At 40.6% G+C, this 21,310-nt stretch overlaps 2 protein-coding genes across 3 annotated transcripts; both read right to left on the bottom strand.

Moving 5' to 3' along the window:
- Positions 1–1,430: 1,430 nt before the first annotated feature.
- On the bottom strand, positions 1,431–13,909 carry ppp4r3b (protein phosphatase 4, regulatory subunit 3B). Of its 2 annotated transcripts, none has more exons than XM_076285422.1 (16): positions 13,484–13,909; positions 11,783–11,838; positions 11,428–11,526; positions 10,267–10,890; positions 9,535–9,612; positions 9,171–9,287; positions 7,645–7,761; positions 7,125–7,256; positions 5,943–6,045; positions 5,671–5,712; positions 5,405–5,563; positions 3,821–3,990; positions 3,590–3,729; positions 3,332–3,480; positions 3,036–3,232; positions 1,431–2,825 (listed from the first exon to the last, which is right to left on the bottom strand). In XM_076285422.1, exons 1-16 carry the CDS (start codon positions 13,623–13,625, stop codon positions 2,721–2,723), a joined length of 2,430 nt encoding a protein of 809 aa, XP_076141537.1. In that variant the 5' UTR covers positions 13,626–13,909; the 3' UTR covers positions 1,431–2,720. The 2 variants fall into 2 exon arrangements, with proteins under 2 accessions (XP_076141537.1, XP_076141538.1); XM_076285423.1 differs by having other exon boundaries at positions 3,036–3,151.
- Positions 13,910–14,248: 339 nt separating this feature from the next.
- pnpt1 (polyribonucleotide nucleotidyltransferase 1) lies at positions 14,249–21,292 on the bottom strand. The gene is made up of 28 exons (XM_076285420.1): positions 20,666–21,292; positions 20,354–20,414; positions 19,875–19,949; positions 19,598–19,703; positions 19,422–19,471; positions 19,257–19,320; positions 19,121–19,168; positions 18,897–19,010; positions 18,607–18,793; positions 18,430–18,481; positions 18,290–18,347; positions 18,091–18,187; positions 17,869–17,971; positions 17,671–17,741; positions 17,519–17,555; positions 17,137–17,203; positions 16,964–17,053; positions 16,818–16,871; positions 16,611–16,720; positions 15,961–16,032; positions 15,782–15,845; positions 15,565–15,648; positions 15,395–15,478; positions 15,170–15,276; positions 14,994–15,049; positions 14,789–14,867; positions 14,658–14,705; positions 14,249–14,518 (listed from the first exon to the last, which is right to left on the bottom strand). Exons 1-28 carry the CDS (start codon positions 20,785–20,787, stop codon positions 14,366–14,368), a joined length of 2,313 nt encoding a protein of 770 aa, XP_076141535.1. The 5' UTR covers positions 20,788–21,292; the 3' UTR covers positions 14,249–14,365.
- Between the last annotated feature and the right edge of the window lie 18 nt (positions 21,293–21,310).

Here is a 21,310-nt window from a genome sequence, read left to right as displayed (position 1 = left end):
TAGGTTTGGGAGAGCAGTTATTTTCTTGGTGTTGGGGAAAGCGAAAAAATGATACAGTCAGCAGGACACACAAAGACCTAACAACATGCCAGGCCCACAACCTGTCTAAATCCATAGTAACTGCAAAACCTGGTAGAATCTCCTCCATTAATCTGTTGCCATAACAACGCTGACACCCCCAACCTCAACAGTGAGCATCAGCCCTTTCCATCCTGTGCACAGCCTCTCTGACAAATCCCTTTTGATTAATGCTGATGCACACTTCTGAAGTGCAGTGGGGGATCGTTTTGACACATCAGTCACAGGGATCTGCAGTGTGAAATCGAACCCTGTAAAGACAGGGAAGAGAGAATGAAAGGAAGAGTCCTTATTTAGAGAATAGCGAGAACCCTACAGAGTATTGGATTCTGGAGGGCCTGGTTCAATATTTCTCAGGCTTGGCAATAGATGCAATACACAAATTTACAGAATCCACTAACACTGCGTTTAATAACCAAAGTTGAACTAAGCAGACTGCCTGTTTGATGATACAAAAATAAAGCACTTATTGTCCCACTATGGTAAAGTTGTCTTTGATTTCCCAGGTTTGTTTGTGATCAGAGCTCATATCTGCAACCTTAGCAGAAGTCTTTGCTGGGAGGGGGTCCGCAAGAATAATGCAACCATGTGTCTGAAGTGCGATGTCAGGGTTTCTTCAGCAAAGGCCTATGTGTACGAGATATAGGAACTGGTGATATATAGGAAACAAGGTAAAGGAATTTCACACATGCATATTGTAAGTGTATTATGTTACTGTAAGAATCATACACAATAGTAAAACAGCTGTATCTTAGGTGGGAGACAATATATTGAGAATATATTGATATTTGCCACAATATACCAGATCGCTGTGTCATACTTATTTTGTACGATCATTCTAATTTTATTTTGGTACATTCATCTACTCTGATAATACTGCTTCTGAAGTCCAGAATATGTCGTACAACCTCAAGCCTTTTGTGCCACATTTTAAAATGGAGAGTATGTAGCCTACGAGTTAATTTTGATAAATCAGTCTGAGAATCCCACACCGAAATGTACAAATTCTAAACTATGGCAGAAATAAAATAGCAATAGACTCTAATCAGTCCTCTTTATCGTAAATAGTGAAGAATTGCAATAATACTGTATTAAGGCCCATACATTTAGATGATATCACTTCTGTTGTGGGGACACCTTCCTTTGCAACAACGAAGATTATGTGAATTTCATGGGAGAGAAAAGCAGAGTAGTTTGTCTTGTTTTTTAAAAAATGCATGGGTCTTGGTTCTTTCAGGGATGAAATCAAGAACTGCAGTGTCTTAGATGCATGTACTATGGATGCTATATGGACAATCTGATAATCCTCAAACATAAGGGTCAGTTTTCATTCAGCAACCAAAAACAGAAAATAAAGATTCACATTTAATGCCAGGCTCACATTTAATCTGAAAACTTTCCAAATATCAAATGTATACAAATGGTTTAGAGTGGAGATAGTGGTAGTAAATGCACTTTTACAAAATTTCCATGGAGTAAAACAAAAACCTACAGTGCGCTCTAGACATTTTTTGAATTTTTTTACAATTGGGCCCTCACAGGTCTTAATTCTTCATTATCAATCTGAAACGTTCTCATTTGTGGTGTGGAGTTTTGCTACATCTGTCGATAGGAATGTCTACATGCTGGGAGAGGCTGGTTGAAACCATCAGTGCTTACAGAAAACATCTCACAGAAAACCTAAAGCACAACTACCGAGAGAGCCTGGGTTCTTAGAGCCGACCGCTGGTGCAGGGAACTCTTCAGAACGTAAACACTTCTGGAGACTCGACATAGCAGAGGGCCACATCTTTTTAAATCTGTAACCGAGCAACATCACAAACAGACCCCCAAACGTCTGCCAATCAGCTGCAAGAGGATTTTTTTTTAACTGCAGTTTAATACATCTTATTAAAAATCAGTATCATGACTATTCTACAATGAGTCAAATTATCTGATTAAAAGGGTAAACAGTGGTCCCACCTTCTTGTGCAAAAGTATTACACTGGCAGGAATTGACTCCCCCCATTAAAAAAATCATTTAAAGAGGCAAACAATTAAAAAGAAAAAAAGAAAACTGCTGTACAGTACTTTTAATAGACTCATGAATACAAGATTCCTGGCTGATGTAGTTCCACTTGAGCCTCCGTAGGGGGAGCTTTTCCATTCTTCAAGTTCTGATGCTCACCTTTCAGAAGCTGCATTTCATTTCAAACATTTTTTTTTCCTTTTTTTTATTTTTAAATCTGCCATCCCACCTCCTCTTTTTTTGGCCTGATTCTCTCCACCCAACCCAAGTAAAAAGGACACGTTGCTCTTTTAAGGGTCTGCCTGCCAAGCTTCCATCACTGAGCGGGCTAGTCCTGCTAGCCTGACTGGCCCTCCCGTCACCCCCCTTTTGCTCCCAATCAGGGAGCTTTGTAGCGGTGAGGAAGTGCTACAACCCTGCTGGTGTGCCTGGGTCCTGGGGAGAGTGTGGGGAGGGAGGGAGGAGGGCGATTGGGAAGCTCCTCCGGTCCACAGGCTGTGCGGCTGTGGCTGTGCGGGAGCAGGAGGTAGAGTGGGTGGGGGGGATAAGGGGTGGTGAGGAAGATCTTTGTCCAGTGGACCGTGACACTGTGGCACCATGGGACACCAGACCTCAGGATTAGCTTTTTACTTCTTTATGAGCCTAGACGGGGTCGTTTCCGTGGCGACTGTTCCTCCTCCTCATCCTCCTCTTCTTCGTCTTCATCATCTGGATAATCCACAAGTCCTACCAGCCCCGTCTGTGGATGTAAAGAAATGTGTGATTGAAACTGGCTAGGTACAAAACCATGAGTGTGTAAAGCTTTGATTTACTTACAATCTTAAATCAATTTTTACATTCGACTTCATTTCAGTATATGAAGGAAATGTGTTGGTCTTTGGCAAAAACTGAAAACTCATGCCAAGACCACGAGATGCCTATATAATGAAAGTGTACGTTGACACGTCACCTTTACGACAGGAGTGGCAGGGAGAGCAGCTGCCTTGGCTGAAGAACCATTGGGACTGGTGGCAGAGGCGGAAGTGGCCGCTTTGCTGTTGGCGCCATTGGCTCCGTGAGCAGCGCCTGCAGAATGAGACAAGGTAAGCTTAAAGCTGCCAGCTGAAGTCCACTTTGGATGGTTTTCTTTGTCCTCACTCTCTTTAACTGCAATGAGAGATAAAAAGTCACGGGTGAGGAAAGAGCTATTTAGCAGCCTGACTAGAGACATTGACGGTATGGCTAGGACGGGTGGGTGGGACATACCTTTCTTGGCCTCCATGAACTTCTCATAACTCTCAGGGAAGTCTTCATCTGACCGGCCCTTCTCTTCCGCAGCCTCGTCCTCGTCATCCTCGTCTTCATTTAACCACATTTCTTCATCGTCCTCCACAGGTCGAGCCTCGCGGCGATACCTGAAGGCGAGGACATCAAATCTTTCAGAGCAGTGACCATTAAATCAGACCATACAAGCAACTCACAACTTCAGAAGACCTCCCAAAGTCTGTGTTACACGCCTCTCACCTGCGGAAGCGTTGGGTCTGTCGGTCCTTCTCCTGCTCGTAGCGCCCCTTCAGGCCCTTAAATGTCTGGACGTACTCGATGGATTCAAGTGCTTTGTAGAAATTGTCCACAATGTGAGCAATGAGAGACTTGACGTCCTCCTTTTATAGAAGATCAAAAGAAAAAAAGTGTGAGCCATCTGTGCAGTTGACTATTATGGAATTTCATAGTTTTGCATCTTTTTTAACATACCACTTTGATAAACTCAAACAGCTCGATGATGGCAGAGTTTAAAAGGTTGTATCGTGTCCCATTGTCAAGCAGGGCGTTGATGACTGGCTCAAACAGGTTCCCTTTGATGATATAGCGGTTGTAATATTCATCCTTCAGCCCAATGATTCTCCTCATGAATCGTAGTGCACCTGTAGAAAAACAAAAGGACCATGTCAACCACCATTCTGCAACAGATCAAACAATACTCCAGAGAAATAATCTGGCAGATTATCTACATGTAAATGTTGATATGAATGTATGTAAATTATACAGTTGTTCCAAATACAAATTGATTATTGAGCTGCACAAGCCATATGTATGCATCTCTTTCCCATTCAATAGTCTTCTGTCTAACTCAAACACAGAATGCAAATCTGTATACACACACACACCCCTGTGTAGGACATCCTTAATAGATGGGTTGTAAACACAATGGCACATTTTACAGTCTAATTGAGAAGCCTGCACTTGAGACTCATTGGCAAAAATATTCTACAACACTTGAGTAATGGGACCAAAACAGCCACGCCGATAAAGGTCACATGACTTTAAGAACAATGTCTATGACAAGACAGCAACTCAAGACAGAAACTTAGTTGTTCCCATGACAACACAACAAAGATGCTATTCTCTATCTTGTCTATGATCCTGATCACACAAACCACGGGTTATGAGGCAGGCAGAGCCTCAACAATTCTCAACATGTGAAACTTATCAACATTCTAGCCACAAATAACCATCGTTACATAGTGAGCAGCCAAACTGTTAACTGTAAAACTATCCACAGCTATGCCAACACAGCAAAATCTACACCGTTTGCTTCACCATGAAATTGTAGTGATGATTAACTGTAATTGCTGACGACATGATTTAAAACAGAATGCTGAGGTTTTTTTTTTTTTTGCTGTGAGTTGTTTCATAGTGACTACATAATGGAATGTCTCTCTTCCCTCTTGATGTTCTTCACTGCTCTACACCAGTGTTTCCCAAAGTCTGGGTCGCGACCCACGGGTGGGTCGCAGGATAATTTTTTTGGGTCGCCAGCCCAGCACAATTTATGTTGTGTTATAGGTCTAACTGATACCATTTGTCATTTGATACCAGGAAAGTTAACAGTTTTCTATTAGGATGTAGTTTGTTAACTACCACAGTTACGGTTTTGTCATAAAAGCTCATGAAACTGGCGCATGAAACTGGGGGACGAACGCATCGCAGAGGGGGAGCCAGAGCATGGATATCTACCTCTCAAAATGAAACCGTTCTGTGGGGCGCCTGCCATGACCTGTACCTCGCAGTTGCAAACTGCAAGGGACATTAATCCGCCTATTTGCACGAACATTAACAGATACCAGTTCCTCAACTTTACCGATTAAAATCTAGTGACCGTGCTGTCAACTAAGCAGACATCCATAAACCGGATAAGGATATTCAATTTGCATGTAGATAGTTTCGATTGTAGATGAGGGTAGATTTGAAGTGAAATGGGTCGCGATGGTCTGTCATTTTTAAAAAGTGGGTCGCCAGAAAAAAAGTTTGGGAAACACTGCTCTACACTGTACTTACACAGTGCCAAGAAGGTGTGTTTGGAGTTCATGAGCACAAGCACTCTTCTCAGCAGGTCTGTATTCATGATGTAGTTTTTCATGTGGTACGTGTGGTGCTCCACACAGAAGGTCAGCAGCTCCAATATCAAAGCCAAGAGCTGGGCAGTCTGGAAATTATCTGAAAAAGACAGGACACAATTACAACACAACACACACACAAACGCAAGCCTTCAAAAAAAGAGAAATAAAAATGGCTGCTTAGTCAAGAGTCTTTGACAGACTTACCAGGGCACACTCGGTTGATTTTTGTAGACCCCTCTTGTATGTCTGCTGGGCAAAAGGAAAATTTGTTAAAACTATGCTACTGGTAAATGTCTGCTGCAGCCATTGGCAACCAGAGGTACTGGGCACAATATGGCTAGCTAAGTTAAAACAAGGGGTCTTATGAAGGTGCTATTACAAAAGCAGTGGTGCAGTTGCAAGCCGCCACAGTGAAATGTTACAATTTGAAGCACTGGCCACCATATCCTATTTGCACGTAATATTTATCTCCTCACCGCTTGAGTCGCTGTCTTCAGCAGTGTTGGCCAGTAATGGAGCAGTGAGCACGTGCATGCAGTATTTGTAGAAAAAGCTGAGGAACTCCGTCTTCTCCGTTTTCTGGGAAAAGACAAATGATGACAACACTGAGGATTTCAAAATGGCACGGGCATACAAACTCATGATACAAAATGACTAGGGCTGGGATAAACGATTATTTTTTAAACGATTAATCTAGCGATTATTTTTTCGATGCATCGATTAATCTAACGATTCATTTTTTCAGTCCGATTCGATTTGATTCGATTATCTCCCCATTAATTGACTAATAGCAACTTATACAGGTTGATTTACATATTTGAATGAAAAAACATGAATTCTTTAACATTGCAATATATGTTTATTGCTCTTAAGATTCCAAAATAAAAGACTATACAAGTGCAAAGTAATGCATTCTTAGTCAGAGGTAGCATTCAATAAAGTTCAGTAGGTCTAATTGAGTGCCTGTCACTTTAAGAGTTCGTGAGGGAATCCTTGCAATTAACATTAACACAGTTAAAAGGCTGCGGATGTGTGGATGCAATTCATAACATAGTTAGTTCAAATAACGGTTCGTACTGCTCCTTGGGACAAGCACTTTTGAGTCTTGGAAAAAAAAATGCAGTGCTTCTATGTGGCAACAACAATCCTTCAACAATCGTGAATATTTTGTTAAATGCACATGCAGAGGAGGAGCAGCGGGCTCGTTACGAGAGAGAGCGGGCGGGGCGAGGAAATTATTGTATCTTATCCTATCTATTTAAATAGTACAACATAGAACATCAATGTGTGGTGGGTGGTTTCGATTTCGTGGCGCCCAGCCACATATTAGTCAACGTATGGGAAACACTGAAGGTGTAAAATTAAAAATATTAAGCAGCACACGTTATGCTTGACGAATCAACGCGCATATTTTGCGTCAACATATTTTTTGCGTCGACGTCATCGATTACGTTGACGCGTTGTCCCAGCCCTAAAAATGACATTACCACACAAGTGTATCCACAAACACGACGATCAGAATCAGTTTCGCTCGGTATCAGATTTATTAAAAATGCTGCTCTTCATGCAACTGTCATGATGGTATTTCGGCCATCAGACAGAATGTATAAATGATGCACGGAAGGTGCAGAAGGCAAGGAAGATTCCTGCAGTCTTACATTGGTAGGAGCAAGCATGTTCTCTGGGTCAATTAGCGTTCTCAGGAGGCCCATCAGTTGCACAGCTCCCCCCAACTCTGGGTCAGAGTCACAGATCATTTGCTTGATCACCACATTAATCAGCAGCACATCCTACACACACACACGGGGGAGGTCAGTACAGTGACAAAAGCGTTAAGGTCACAACAACACTTAAGTCTACAAAGGGCAAGATTCATGCCACAAACATTATCAACTGCTTCTGAACATTACGTTATTTTATCCATGTTTGTTTGCACTAATTGCACTATTTTTTTAGCATTTTGTTTTTTACCTGGTGGACAATAGATATATTGTATTTTAACACACAAAAGTAAACCCCAGATCATTGGCATAACATTGAAGATCTGTTCTCATTACAGGGTAGCATCCAACATCATGGTGGCATTACAGTATATTAATCTTGAAAAATCTCATCTCAATACCAATGTGATTCTAGAGAAATTGGAAAAACCTGTTGGTACGTGGTGCCCACACTTACATCATCTGCCTGCTGAGGCTCTTGCATGACAAACTCGCGCACCATGGAGGGACTGAACTCCACCAGATAGGATAAGATATCTGTGGCTGCAGCCCTTACCTGGAGGTCATCCATGGCCTGTGCAGGAAACATAGCAAAAATTACGATAATGATGGCCATATTTCTTTAATACATTTGTTTATTATTCATTTAGTTCTACTTTTATCCAAAGCAACCTAGAAGTGAGGAATAACATTCAAGCTACAATTCTACAATTCAAGTGCAATAGAAGAGCGTTGAGAACTAATAAATACTAATAGTATAATTAAGTAAGTGAGTATATTTATTACACGGCTCTTCAGAGTGCTGCAGAAAGTTCCATTCACATGAATGGGCCTTCCCAACGTTCGGGGTTATGTTAAATCTATATAAATCACCGGCAAAGTATATAATCACCGCTGTCAATGGCAACGGGTTGATTAACGTCTTTCATATCCCTCCGCAAGAATTCCGTTCGCTTATTGCAATGGAATTTCATTGAAAGGGAAAGTAAGCTAGTAAGACGTTGCCACGGAACACCTGAAACTGTCAAGTTCTATCTGTGTGGCGAACTATTTATTTTGTCAGCGGAAGACACGAAACGGTAGCAAAATAATTTTTAAAGATTCATTGTGTTAGGTTTCTTTTCTCGTTTTGGCAAGTAGCCGTGTAATAAGCGGGATAATGTATTGTCCGCCGGTAATTATCAGAAAATAAGTCCCGACAGGGAGAACAGAACCCCGACGCGCAGCGGAGGGGTTTTGCTTCGACCTGAAGGGACTTATTTTCTGATAATTACCGGCGGACAATACATTATCCCTTACATACACTCTTTTGATCCCGTGAGGGAAATTTGGTCTCTGCATTTATCCCAATCCGTGAATTAGTGAAACACATTCAGCACACAGTGAACACACAGTGAGGTGAAGCACACACTAATCCCGGTGCAGGGAGCTGCCTGCAACAACAGCGGCGCACGGGGAGCAGTGAGGGGTTAGGTGCCTTGCTCAAGGGCACTTCAGCCGTGCCTACTGGTTGGGGTTCGAGCCGGCAACCCTCCGGTAACAAGTCCGAATCGCTAACCAGTAGGCCACGACTGCCCAATAATACATTTTAATACAAGACAACCAGAAGACAATGGTACAGATGATTAAGTACAAACCAGAGGATATATTCAAGACAGATGCTAACCTGTTGAGGAGGGAATTATTTTCCTGGTTCCTTCTAGAATTCTACGCAAACAATCTATAGTTTCAGTGTTCTTTATACCGTGGGAACATACTATGGGGAAAATCTCTGAGGGTAATAATGCGGAACTCTCAGTTCGCGAACATTCTAATCAGATATTTGTGACGGTACTCCTCAACAGGCAAATGGGTAGAAAAGGTGCATGGTAAAAATGATTTAAGGATGTTACTATATAGAGTATCTTAAATTAAATGAAAATGACCTTTTGTTGCAATTTGAGCACAACAACTCAGTATGCAGCCACAGTGGTGTGAACCTACCATCACTATTTCCAGTGCCGGCAGAATCCCTAGATTTGCAAGGGTTTTGAAAAACGCATCCCTGTTCTGGGGCTGCAATGTTTGTGAAAAAGCACAGAACTCCTTGAAGAAGTTCACCTGCAAAAATAAAAGGAGACCTGTAAGAAACATGCATGACACATTGCCATTCCCATTGGGTACAATGTGAGATTATACAAATCATTAGTTCTAGCTAGCATCTGTTCTAGCTATTCTATACCTATAGATTTAGAATAGGATGTCATAAAAGTTCCTGTTAGTGTAATTGCCAGGTATCCCAATACTTTTGTCAATACATACATAGTGTACATAGTGTAGCGTCAATCTTTGGCATCATGGATCTTACCAGTTCTCTCCTTTTGCTGTCCTCTGTTGCTTCATCGGTTAGTTGGGCGAACACCTCTGTTAAGAGTTTTTCATTCTCCTGTTGGGATAGTAAATCAAGTCTCAAGTTAGTTCAGTACACATCAGTGCTGTGTTGACCCCAAACCAGCTTTTCAAAAAGCAAGCTATCATTCCAGAAAGATGCAAAAATCAGGGGGAGTGCAAAAGTAGGGTTTGACAGGAGACAAAATATAGCTAGAATGCCAGAACTTCACAAAGCAATTAAGTACAAAAAGGGGAAATTTTGTATTTTATAAATCATAGCATATGGGCGTCACAGGAAACATGTATGAATGATACATTTTTGCAATACATTTATAGAGCACATACATCTTCAAATCAGTAGTATCAATGACAAACTAAATGTTTGATACATGATTATTCCTACACATATCAGGTTATGAATTAGTTTGATTAACATGTCAAACAAGTGGCAATGCAGCAATTCCTATCCTCTACACCATTTGACAAGGGAGGACAACAAAAGCCAGCCACAATCAAAAGGGCATTTTCAAGCATTATATCCCATATGGCTAGAATTTAGCAATGTGGGTTTGGTACATATTTCACCAAACACACCTCCAGACTCCACATATAAATGCACAACACAAGACGGTCACATACACAAAACGATTGTTTTCATTAGCCGTTACAGAGGGCTAAACAGCTTTCAGGCACCTCTTCACTAACCTACCTGCAACATGCTAACTATTTCCACTTTGTTGAAGAATATGAAAGAGGTGAGCGTGGACAGGAAGTTCTCCTCAAAGACGGACGGTGTGGGAAGGATGATGTCTTGGATGTACTGCACTCGGTACGTCTGGTGGATCTTCTGACGAAGCTCTGAGTCTGTGATGGGGACCACCTCCTTGAACTTGGCCGTCTTGGTGAGGAACTCCCGATGCCTCTTGGGCTGAACAAGAGCCGGGTCGTATTCCAGGCAGCCCACAACGTCCATGATGCAATCGTCGGAGAACATCACCTCGAAGAGGGCCGCCTTATTGAGGAAAAGCACGCCACGCACAATCTCATAGAGATGATGCAAGCCCTCAAGGTCCTCCAGGTCCTCACAAGTCCTGAAGAGCTGCAACAGCTTCTTGATATAGCCTTCGCTCATGAGTGCTAGGGCCAACTTCTCCCGGCGAATGGGCGACGAGAGCACAGACGTCACCAGGTCGGCGATTTCCTCCAGCCGGGCAAGTTCACAAGGGGGTAGCTCCACCAGGTGACTGGTCTCTGGCAGCTCATCCACACGTTCCTCTTCCGACTCGTCAACGGGATCCTGGGTGATCTCCAGGGCCGGGTCCTTACCCTGGACCTAGGGGCCACATTTAACATTTAAACAAGGGGTGAGTCAACAGAGAGAGAAAAAAAACAAGAAATGGCTTTCACCTACGCCTCTGTTCCGTGATTTTTTTTTCTCTTCCTTCAGTCACTACCATGGCCCGCTACCACCACTTATAAAGAGCTTAAAGCTATAAAGAGATGACTTTCTACTAAATTCAATTAGGGTTGCTACAGAAATCCCACAGATAATTTGTTCCAGAATCATTGCCTAAAAGATACTGAGGCGGAAAAAAAAAACTATCTAGGAGTGCATGTCTGGTTTAGGCTGAAGAATAAATCATGATTTGCTGAAATGGTTGAACAGTAATGTGTCGACAACGTAAACGAGAGTAGTTAACAGGCAGTGAATTTATATTTGGTCTTAGATCACTCTTAAGGCCAACTAGACATAATTAAAATGAATATTAAGACTAACTGTATTCCGTACTACAAAGAGCAAAGTGAACGAACACTCATTATTACAAAGCAAACATTGCAAATCATAACAGTTCTCTAAAGATGCCAATACCTGACAAATCTTTTCCCAGATTTCATCACAGCCAGCTTTCTCTTGAAAACTCAGTGCAAGGTCATAATTCTCTGCTTCTGACCAAACAATCAAGGTGTCCTGGGGACAAAAAAAAAGTTTTTTTGGCCATGTCTCAAAGTTCATACCCTTTGTCGCCTCAAACCACAAAACTCAATTGATTATGATCAAAGACAAAAAACAGATGCTTTTTTGACATATATTTACAAGATATTTGACAGATTTATGATCATGGACAAGCATCTCAACATTTGCTCTTGATGTGCAGGCTAAAAATAAACAAGAGGACAATGCAGCCTAGCCCAAACAAAGTAAGGGCAAAGATAATTCAACTCACTTGTTGTTTCTGATATGCTGTGTTTGGACTGATTTTCGACTCCAAGAGAAGCGAGCCTGTAAGAACACATTTATATCACGTTAATGGACTTGTGTTTCATATCAAATCTTTTACCACGGCTATATTTTACCATGTCTGACAAATAATCTACATGAGCGAATTTGAAGAGTTGGTTTTATTGATACAGCCTTTCCAATCATCTTTATAGATGTGTATTCATATAGCAGGTTCTCTATAATGCAATGGTTGTTGGTAAACTACTAGCAGATAACTACTAAGTTATCCAACTCACTATTATACCAAAGGACTGTACACACACCAGTCACAACTCACAAGTGGATAAAATATCTCTCCCAATATCTCATCACTACCTAGATGTTAAAAACTTCCAAGGGAAGTTGGTTTAAACGGGAGCATTTGTATCCAAGTTACATCATTATTCCAGCTCAGGTAAAAAAACAACAATTGATCAATTGTATCGGGCACAAGCAAGCAATAACTAACCTATGGACCCAATTGTATTGAAATCATGCATCATGCTGAGTAGCCAAGTTATTAATAACCTCAAAACGATCAACTTAATTTCTCCCTGAATAAAAAACGGTTGATGATGAACTTCAGACCTCAGCTACTCCAAGATCACAAAGAGTAACTTAGCAGTCAACATAACCAATAGGCCATTTTACATACATATTAGCCAATACAATATAGACACCTTTGCGAAATTAGAGATGTTCTAAAAGGAAAAATGTATGATGAAATGTTATCTGACTGCTAAACACAGTTTAGTTAACCTACAGCCTAACATTATGAGCTTGTAAAAGTTCTGACTTCTTTACGCAGAAATCTTTTTGACTCAAATAAAGGTTGGCTAACATTACTAGCTAGACAAAAGCTAAACCTCTGCATCTACCAAAATAATTAACGTTAAGAGATATTGGACCACCATGACAGTTAGCCATTAGAGGCAGTCTAATTAGCCAATTTAGTTAACGTTACTCTGAAATGGAATGAAACTACCCTAATGCTACTTATGTTGACGTTAACTGTTAACTGTAGCTAATGCTATCCAAGTAAATCCTGACTTGTGATGATGAAGAGGCTAAATTATAACAAAACGGGGGCTGTAGCTATGGGTAATGTTATCTATTTTATTAAGGGTTAAAAGTAACCTTAGCTTATTACCCAAGACTAGACCGTTAAGTGGATAGCTAACTAACCTTTGCATAGAAACTGACAATGCATACAGTATCTTAGGTTCGTGGTAACCTTAGATAAGTTCCTAAGTGAGATTGCTACTTCATGTTAGGCCACTTTGATAAGTTAATAACATTTAAGAGTTTCGCTACCGCTAATTTAACGTCACCTCTGTGGTTAGCTTTTCACCCAGCTAACATAACGAACAAGGTCTACGTGGAGGACATGGACCAATCTGTTCAAAAAGTTAACGATGGTTTGTTATTTCTGCGGCCTACAGGCCGACGATTTAACTGATAAATTGGTGGCCAGCGCCACCAGTAACGTATCTATTTGTACAGTTAAGATGGATAACGAGAACAGAGAAAATATATTATGCTGCTAAGAATCCTGTTAACATGGGACAAAACATCTCATGAAAGAACAGAGTGGAGCTCGAGACGAAATGCATTCGAGGAGCAGCGGACTTGCTTAGCTAGCTAGCCGACTAGCGAGGCTACTCACCATCAGACTCGGCCCGAACTAACAAGCATATTCCTCTCAATCGTTCGACGTAAGTGGACGAAACATGTCCTGTTCCTCTGTCGTCCCACTGTCGGTCTTCATTTAGCGTGTACACTTTTACACGCCGCCGAGTGTCCGACATCGTTTTACTAACCTCAGCCACAGCTTCACCCTAATTTCAATTAAACGTATTTCTCAACCCAAAGCTTCAAACTTTATAACTACCCGCATGTTCCAGCCACACTGCCGTCAAATAGTTGAAGTACATGTATATTGACTTCAGAAATGGCTTAAAATCATACAACAGTAGAATTTCTGCATGTACTGCCGAATAACTACAACTACACTGCTACAAACACAACAACTAGCTATGTCGGCCGTTCTTCTATCCGCCATGGACCGCCATCTTGTAATCGGATCTTGTGTCTTTTTCTTCCCCAACGTCAATCAAAGCGTTTACCGCCGCGGGGTCTCCTCCGAGGGGCTACGGAAGCCGAAAGCCATTCGCGTACAAAACGCCTAGGCAGAGTCAGTTTAGACATACTCTGGCTTAGGCATGAAAATATACATTACGAAATTATAATACAAACTCTACTCCAAGCGCTGGGATGGTGGCTGTTACATTGTTTCACATCTTTTATACAAATGTATATGTTTCTGAATGGGCTTTTACAAACAATAATCTGAATATAAAATGGGAAAAAAAATCACTGTATTGCACCCATGACATAATGATATGAAGCACACTTAAAACAGATGACAAGGAACAGTTGGACACAGTTATGTTTATTTACACTGGTGATTCATTAATACAGATATAGAAAAGACATGCACAATAGAAACAACTTCATGACATATACATAGTACAGGAGTACGTTTATATCAGGAGGCACTTGAAGTTTGACCATTGCCTGTCCCCAAGGTGATGCTGTGTTTGTCAGTCAGTGTTTTCACCACTGATGCTGCTGGGGACTGAAGCACCTTCCGAGAAAGTCTCATCCTTCCATCTGTTGGGTCGCGTCCAAAGAATTTAACCTGTCAGAGGAAACCATTTAAAAATAGCATTTTCTGCTCTACCAGCTAAGCACACTCAGATGATTGAAAACATCTTTATGATGTTTTATGATATTGAATACTCTTCAAAAACCCAATTTCGGGTCTGCAAAGCACTTACTTGGATCTGCTGTCCAACTTCAAAACCAAGGGCACTGGGATGTTTAATCTGAAATTGAACAGGAATATCATATTATCTGATAGTAACCCATCATCACTTGTGCATTCAAAACAGGTTAGACTCATACTAACCCGCTTATGGTCCAACTGAGAGTTATGCAAAAGCACGGGGCTCATATTGGGATAAAGCTTTACCATAACTCCAATATCCCTGTAGGAGAGGAGATGGAACAATACTTATTTCACATGCCTCCCATAATTAAATCAAATCACATAAAAAATAAACAAATAACATGAACTATTCAAAGCAATATAGATTGTTTTATAAACCGTTTACCTTATTTCAGTGATGGTTGCTGTGTAAATGGCACCAAATTCAAGTTGGTGTTCTTGCTACGCACATAAAAAATAAGATAATGGATACATAAGAAAACTTCCCAGGCAATCTCACATACAGGACTCACCAACAATGAGCAAAAACCCAAACAAACTTGGAAAAAAACAGACTCTTACATCATCCTTGCAAATCTCTGTGATGAACTCCTGGGCTTCGCTCATGGCACCAGGTGTTGGCGCAAACACAGAGAAAGTCTCCTCATCCACTTGACTTATTGTGACACCTATTGGACAAATTATAAATACATTTTAAGTTTGCCCACATATTTGCTGTATCACAAAGTCTTAGTTAGAGCTTAAGCATGTAACTAAAACATTACTCTTTAATTGAACGGAAATTACCTGTCTGAGCTTGAATCCGACGTAAATTGAGGCCACCTGGTCCCACAAAACGGGCTCTCTTTGAGACAGGCACACGGACATTTTCTATAAACACAGAACAGGTATATATTTCTTTAAATAAAAACAAAGACTGAAATATTAAAACATCATCTAAACTGTAAAGATCATACCAACAACAGGCCCATTTTCCTTCCTGGAGGCTCTTGGCTTAGCAATAGTCTGGTTCATGATGTGCAAAATCTCCTTTCTGGCCACTGACAAAACATGAAATCAATGTCATAATGGTATGAGGACAAGAGGGGCCTTTGTTAATACACCACATTGGTTGCTGAGATCATCTTTTTTTCACTCCATTATATTATTTTTATTAATATTATTTAGCTTTACCTGTGGCCTGCTGAATAGCCTCCATTACAATTTTCAAAGGCAGCCCATGAATCTTGATATCAGCCTGAGAAGAGAGGACATGTTGGAAGAATATCACAAGACACAAGATTTCTCTAAAAAAAGAAAGAAAAAAGTAAATAAAACTGAACCCAAGAGGACATATTGCCTGGTACTTGTACCTGTAAGGCATTGATGCCTTTATTCGTCCCTGCCATTTTGAAGTCCATATCACCATTGTAATCCTCAATTCCCTATTTTGGAAAAAAAAAATATATATTTATCGCCAACTTCCAAAATCAGCATCAATAACATGTTGGTCCTTAATTGAAATGATGGGCAAAGTGTAAAGTCACTTGATGTGTCAAGTTTTTTTCGTCCATGAACTGAAGCTATGTGTGTGGCATGTGGAGCATTGAGCTGACCCACCGATGTCTGTGCTTAGGATCTTGCTCATGGTATTAAATTAGCAAATCTTGCTGCATGATTAGCTGAAAGGGGAATTACGGCGATTTTTCACATAGATCTCCGTACACTGTGGGGGAATGAACACGGGGGCTTCTGAACATGTCCCCAGTGTGTAGTGCTGCAGCTGCCTGGCTACTTTAGCTGTTCGCTGCAGCAATCGGTTTTACCTAGCTTGAGTTGCTGCAGCTAAAGCAGCCTGGCAGCTACAGCGCTACGCTTTGGGGGCATGAACATCGGGACTCAGGAACATGCCCCCAGAGTGTAGCACTGAAACTGATTAGCTTAAGTTAAACTTTAGACATGGTAGTTTGCCCGTAATTTCGATTAGGGCTTGTGAGGTGACAGCAATTTGGACAATTCATACCAGAATATCTGTCAGTAACCTATAATCCTGAATTTCAGACGGTTTCTCAGGATCAGGCTTGGATATCAAGCCAATTGCCACACCAGCCACAGCTGATGATATTGGCACACCTAAATCCAAAACAGATAAGGGTCAGTAAAGTTGATATGTCTGGATTCTTTCCTTTGATAAATGTTCAGAGCCATATGGGATCTTCACAATACATACCAGCATCCATCAGAGCCAAACTGCCTCCACAAGCAGATGCCATGGAGGAAGATCCTGGAGAAGACATACATGTAATGCTCAGCCATGGAGAAAAGCACTAATCATGAATTAAATAGGTGCATAATAACAAAGATAAGGAGACAAACCATTGGATTCCAGAACTTCTGATGTGACACGAATTGTGAAGGGGAAGTCTTTGGGGATGATGGATCTCAAGGCTTTCTCCGCTAGTGCTCCTTTGGGATCACAAAAAACAACAACATTAGGAATCTTACTACGATACTTGGCTCATTGCTTATGAGCAACAACAAACACTGACCGTGGCCCAGCTCCCTTCTGTTCATACCGCCCATCTTTCCAATCTCATTTGTTGCATATGGTGGGAACTGAAAGACACAAATTATTTTAAAAAAGATCATTCTAGGGCCCCGGCCGTGGCGCGACTGGCTGGGGCACCTGCACCGTACGCCGGCGACCCGGGTTCGATTCCCGCCCCATGGTCCTTTCCGGATCCCACCCCGACTCTCTCTCCCACTCGCTTCCTGTCATTCTTCACTGTCCTGTCATTAAAGGCATAAAAAGGCCAAAAAAATATATATATACTTAAAAAAAAAAAAAAGGATCATTCTAGTTTGTTCAAATTAAGGTCACAGTATACTTTAAACTGTGGGTACATACATAGTTATGTTAATGCCACTTACTTCATAGTGAAGCATGAAATTCTTGTCTTTAATGCCACTGTTAAAAAGAAGAAATGAAGGAAATAATGTTATATGATGAACTTGTCAATTCTCACACACATTCAATTATTTGGTTATATTATTATTTCAAATATTATTATTAATTGTCTTACCTTAAAACTGTGGTAATTAAATCTGTTTTGACACTGGATTCAAGGGAGTCAAAAGTAACAGTGCAAAGAACCTATGGTACGAACCAAATGCACAGTTAGAAAATAAGAAGTGGAAACATACTGGTTAGTATGTAATCTGTTCAAAATATTTTATTCACACAATCACAGGTAAAATAATTAAAGAGAAATCCGTTATACCTGGGTTTGTCCTCTTTGGAAAAGTGCTGAGCCATGTAAAGGCTTGAAAATATCCACTTCGCAAGAAATATCCCTCAGTGCAGTCAGACTTCTACCATCACATCTAGACCACAAATAAAATCTCTGTTAAAATCTATTACATAACTCTGATATGCATGCAGAAGAAAAGGTGGTATGCCACAGATGTTATCACAAGTCTATATGAGTACATCAGAAGCTTACCTTTTGTACTCGTTGAGCACTAGGTTTCGAAAAACTTCCTTTGAAACCACATTGAACGACTCAATAACTTCAAAGAAATCTGCCTGAGGATACTTTTCTAAAGAGACATAGGAAAGTTATATACTGTGCATGATAAAGTTTACATAAAAAGGCTCTGGGTAATAAAGAAATTCTGAGCATAGCTTCATCAGGTCTTTACCTCTAATTTGCTCCTCAGTCTCCAATCTTATCTTGTTTACAGCCTCATCTCGGGAAATCTGAGGAGAAAATAGGTCTTAATATGACATTGTAAAATGAATCTGCACATACAAGAGACTTAATGCAATAAAGTATGCTTACTTTATCATGGGTGTAGTCAGTGAAAACTGCATAGATCTTTTCACTAGCCTGTCTGTAAAACAAATAGTCACAAATGTAGGTTCAACAGTGTAGGTAGGTTCACATTTGCAGGAGATATGACTAGTAATACCTCAAAAAATGAAAAATGTAATGCAAGGAATGAAGACATGGTCTTACCTGCGTACGAAATCCACCATTTCTGGGGGGGCAGCAAACAGTTTTTGAGGTGTTCGTTTGACCACTTTCTGCTCTCTGACCAGCTGCTGAATACCCAGGATGATCTGCTGGATGTGCTTGACACCAACCTTGATGGCGTGACAGAAATCTTGCTGAAGAACGTTCTCTCCAGAGGCCTCCATCATCACTAATGAAAGATACCAAAAGTGAGTGGACCTGTAAGGCTTCTGATGTGCCAATATCCCATTTACAATTGTTTAGCTGCATATGGAGACATGGGTGAGACATACCTACTTCACTGTGCGCTGCTCCTGCCACAACCAGATCCAGAGTGCTTTCGGACATTTGTTTTCGTGTGGGATTCACAATAAACTCCCCATCAACCAAACCCATCCTGACGGCACCTTAAAATTAACATTAGACACACGTCTGGCTTACACAGAATGTATGTCTGATAGTATTTATGTATTCACTCACACAGAACAATTAACCAGCGCATGTATCTATTACATACCTATTGGTCCATTCCATGGGATGTCTGACAAGGCCAGAGCAGCAGATGCTATTGGAAACAAACAAACCATGTGAGGAGTGCCTTTCAGCAAGAAATTATTATTTTGCTAGCTGAAAATTCGACTCATTAAGCTCACCTGCATTGATGGCAAGCACATCTGGATTATTAACTCCGTCAACAGCCAACAGGTTACAAAGCACCTGGGATATATAAAACAGGAATCATCATGTGCTTGATTTAATGACAGCTCAACTCAAATAGTCAAAACATTAGGATTTTGTAAGATGTTGATATCACTTACTTGTGTGTCATAAAAATATCCCGCAGGGAAGAGGGGCCTTATTGACCGATCTGAGAAAAAAGGTGAGTTCAAACACTGCCCTAAAGGCTTTCAATACAATACATACAACAAGATAATGTATGTGAAAGTGGCTGTTTGGGCTGTTTAGTGGATTATAAAAGGGTGATTAATCTTACCAATGAGTCTACTGGTCAGAATTTCATTATCTGTAGTTCCCAACTCTCGACGAAGATAATTGGTTGGTATTCTTCCAGCTGCAGCAGCCTTCTGTCTGTAATCCACCTAGTAATCGGGAGCAAATAGTTTTTTACAACACAAACACAAAGCTCATAGAGCAACCAACTAAATATCTCCAAATACAATTACGAAGGTTCCACTGTGTCTTGAAATATGTTAGAGCACTCAAAGGTAAATACATAAACAAGGATCCTCCATGTTGATGTAAGCACTTACAACAAGTGGCATGAACTGAGAGGGAGAGGGTTTTATTCTGCTGACAGCGGTGACCATGACAGAGGTATCCCCAAGCTTATGTAAGGGAAAAAAACAGTTAAGATTAGGGTTGGGAACCAAAATCCTGAATTGAGTAAAATAGATAAGAAGCAATCGGAACCTGAGACTCCAAAACAACAAGGCCTAGCAGTTATTTTAATTAGCTGCTCAAGATTGTTCTGTATGGATTATTAAGGCCTGTATATGTCTGTGCATCAATAAATAAATAAATATTCACTTTGAATGTTCAGTTAAGGTTTAGAACATACTACACCTGGAATAAAGATTAAACATATTATTACATTTTGGAATTGAATTGAGAAATCGACAAGCAGAATCAAAATCGGAATGATATCATTGGAATGATAACCCAATTATAAGAATGACTTTCTTGTGTAGATTGAATGGTCAGCTATGCAGCGTTGGAGTACTTATTTTACCTGTACAACTGCCGACCCATCCGCAAATCTAGCAAGCTTCCCCGTAGATATCTCAAGCTTTCTTCATAGGTGAGAGGGAGTAAAGTAGGTGTTAAGATGTGCAGTAGAAGGCGCAGAATTGCAGTAAACATAGTTGCATACAATAATTACAGTAACAGAAAAAACTAAGCATCTTTAACCAAGTTTGGAAACTGAACGTCAGTTTATGATTGGATTTGAGACGCGTAAATTATAAGGATTATCAGTTTTACAAATCGTCTATGTGAGACTGTTAGAGATGTTAGCAGCATGACTGAAAGATTTGCTGCTTACCTTTCCCCTAAATCCACTCCAACTTTCCGTATAGTTCCATGACTGCCCCAAACACTCTGATGATGACAACAACGCACACTGAACCGGACCAACGAGGGTCCCAGTCTGAGTAAATATTTCATATTTAGACCAGAGACTGTAAAAAATCTTATTGTAAGAGCGGCATTGACAGATTGAAGTTACTGTAGAGCGCCATGTTAGATCACATGGCCGGAAACTCTGCAGTGGGCATGTTCCGTACGGTCTATGGCATGTTCAGGGTTGTTCGGTTCAAGATTAAAAAAAAAAAAATACATACATATATATAAACTTTACTTGTTTGCTGTTTATAGATAAAGAGCGTTTCCCACAGTTGAAGTGTGCATAACCAACACTATACCGTTATGTCTTTAACAAAAACTACATTATGGATAATTATCAGGAGTTTGCGTTAAGAAAGTGAGAACATTGTTATGTGCCATGCTGCTGTGAACTGAACACTAGTCAGTAACTACATCAGATTAAGAAACAGCAGCCTTTAAAACCTTGTCATATGAAATAATAAGTGATATCTTAGTCGATATGCATGCAGGTATTTAGAAAGTAAAATGAACTGAATTGGAGGAGTATCTAAAACTGAAGATGTTGTCCAAATTAACATCACAA

The sequence above is a fragment of the Alosa pseudoharengus genome, unplaced genomic scaffold (genome assembly GCF_046254945.1).
Source record: "Alosa pseudoharengus isolate Yale_2024_CS ecotype anadromous, Long Island Sound unplaced genomic scaffold, YU_APseudo_1.1 YU_APseudo_1.1_scf_15, whole genome shotgun sequence".
NCBI classification, from domain to species: domain Eukaryota; kingdom Metazoa; phylum Chordata; class Actinopteri; order Clupeiformes; family Clupeidae; genus Alosa; species Alosa pseudoharengus.
This window is presented reverse-complemented; position numbering and strand designations above follow the sequence as displayed.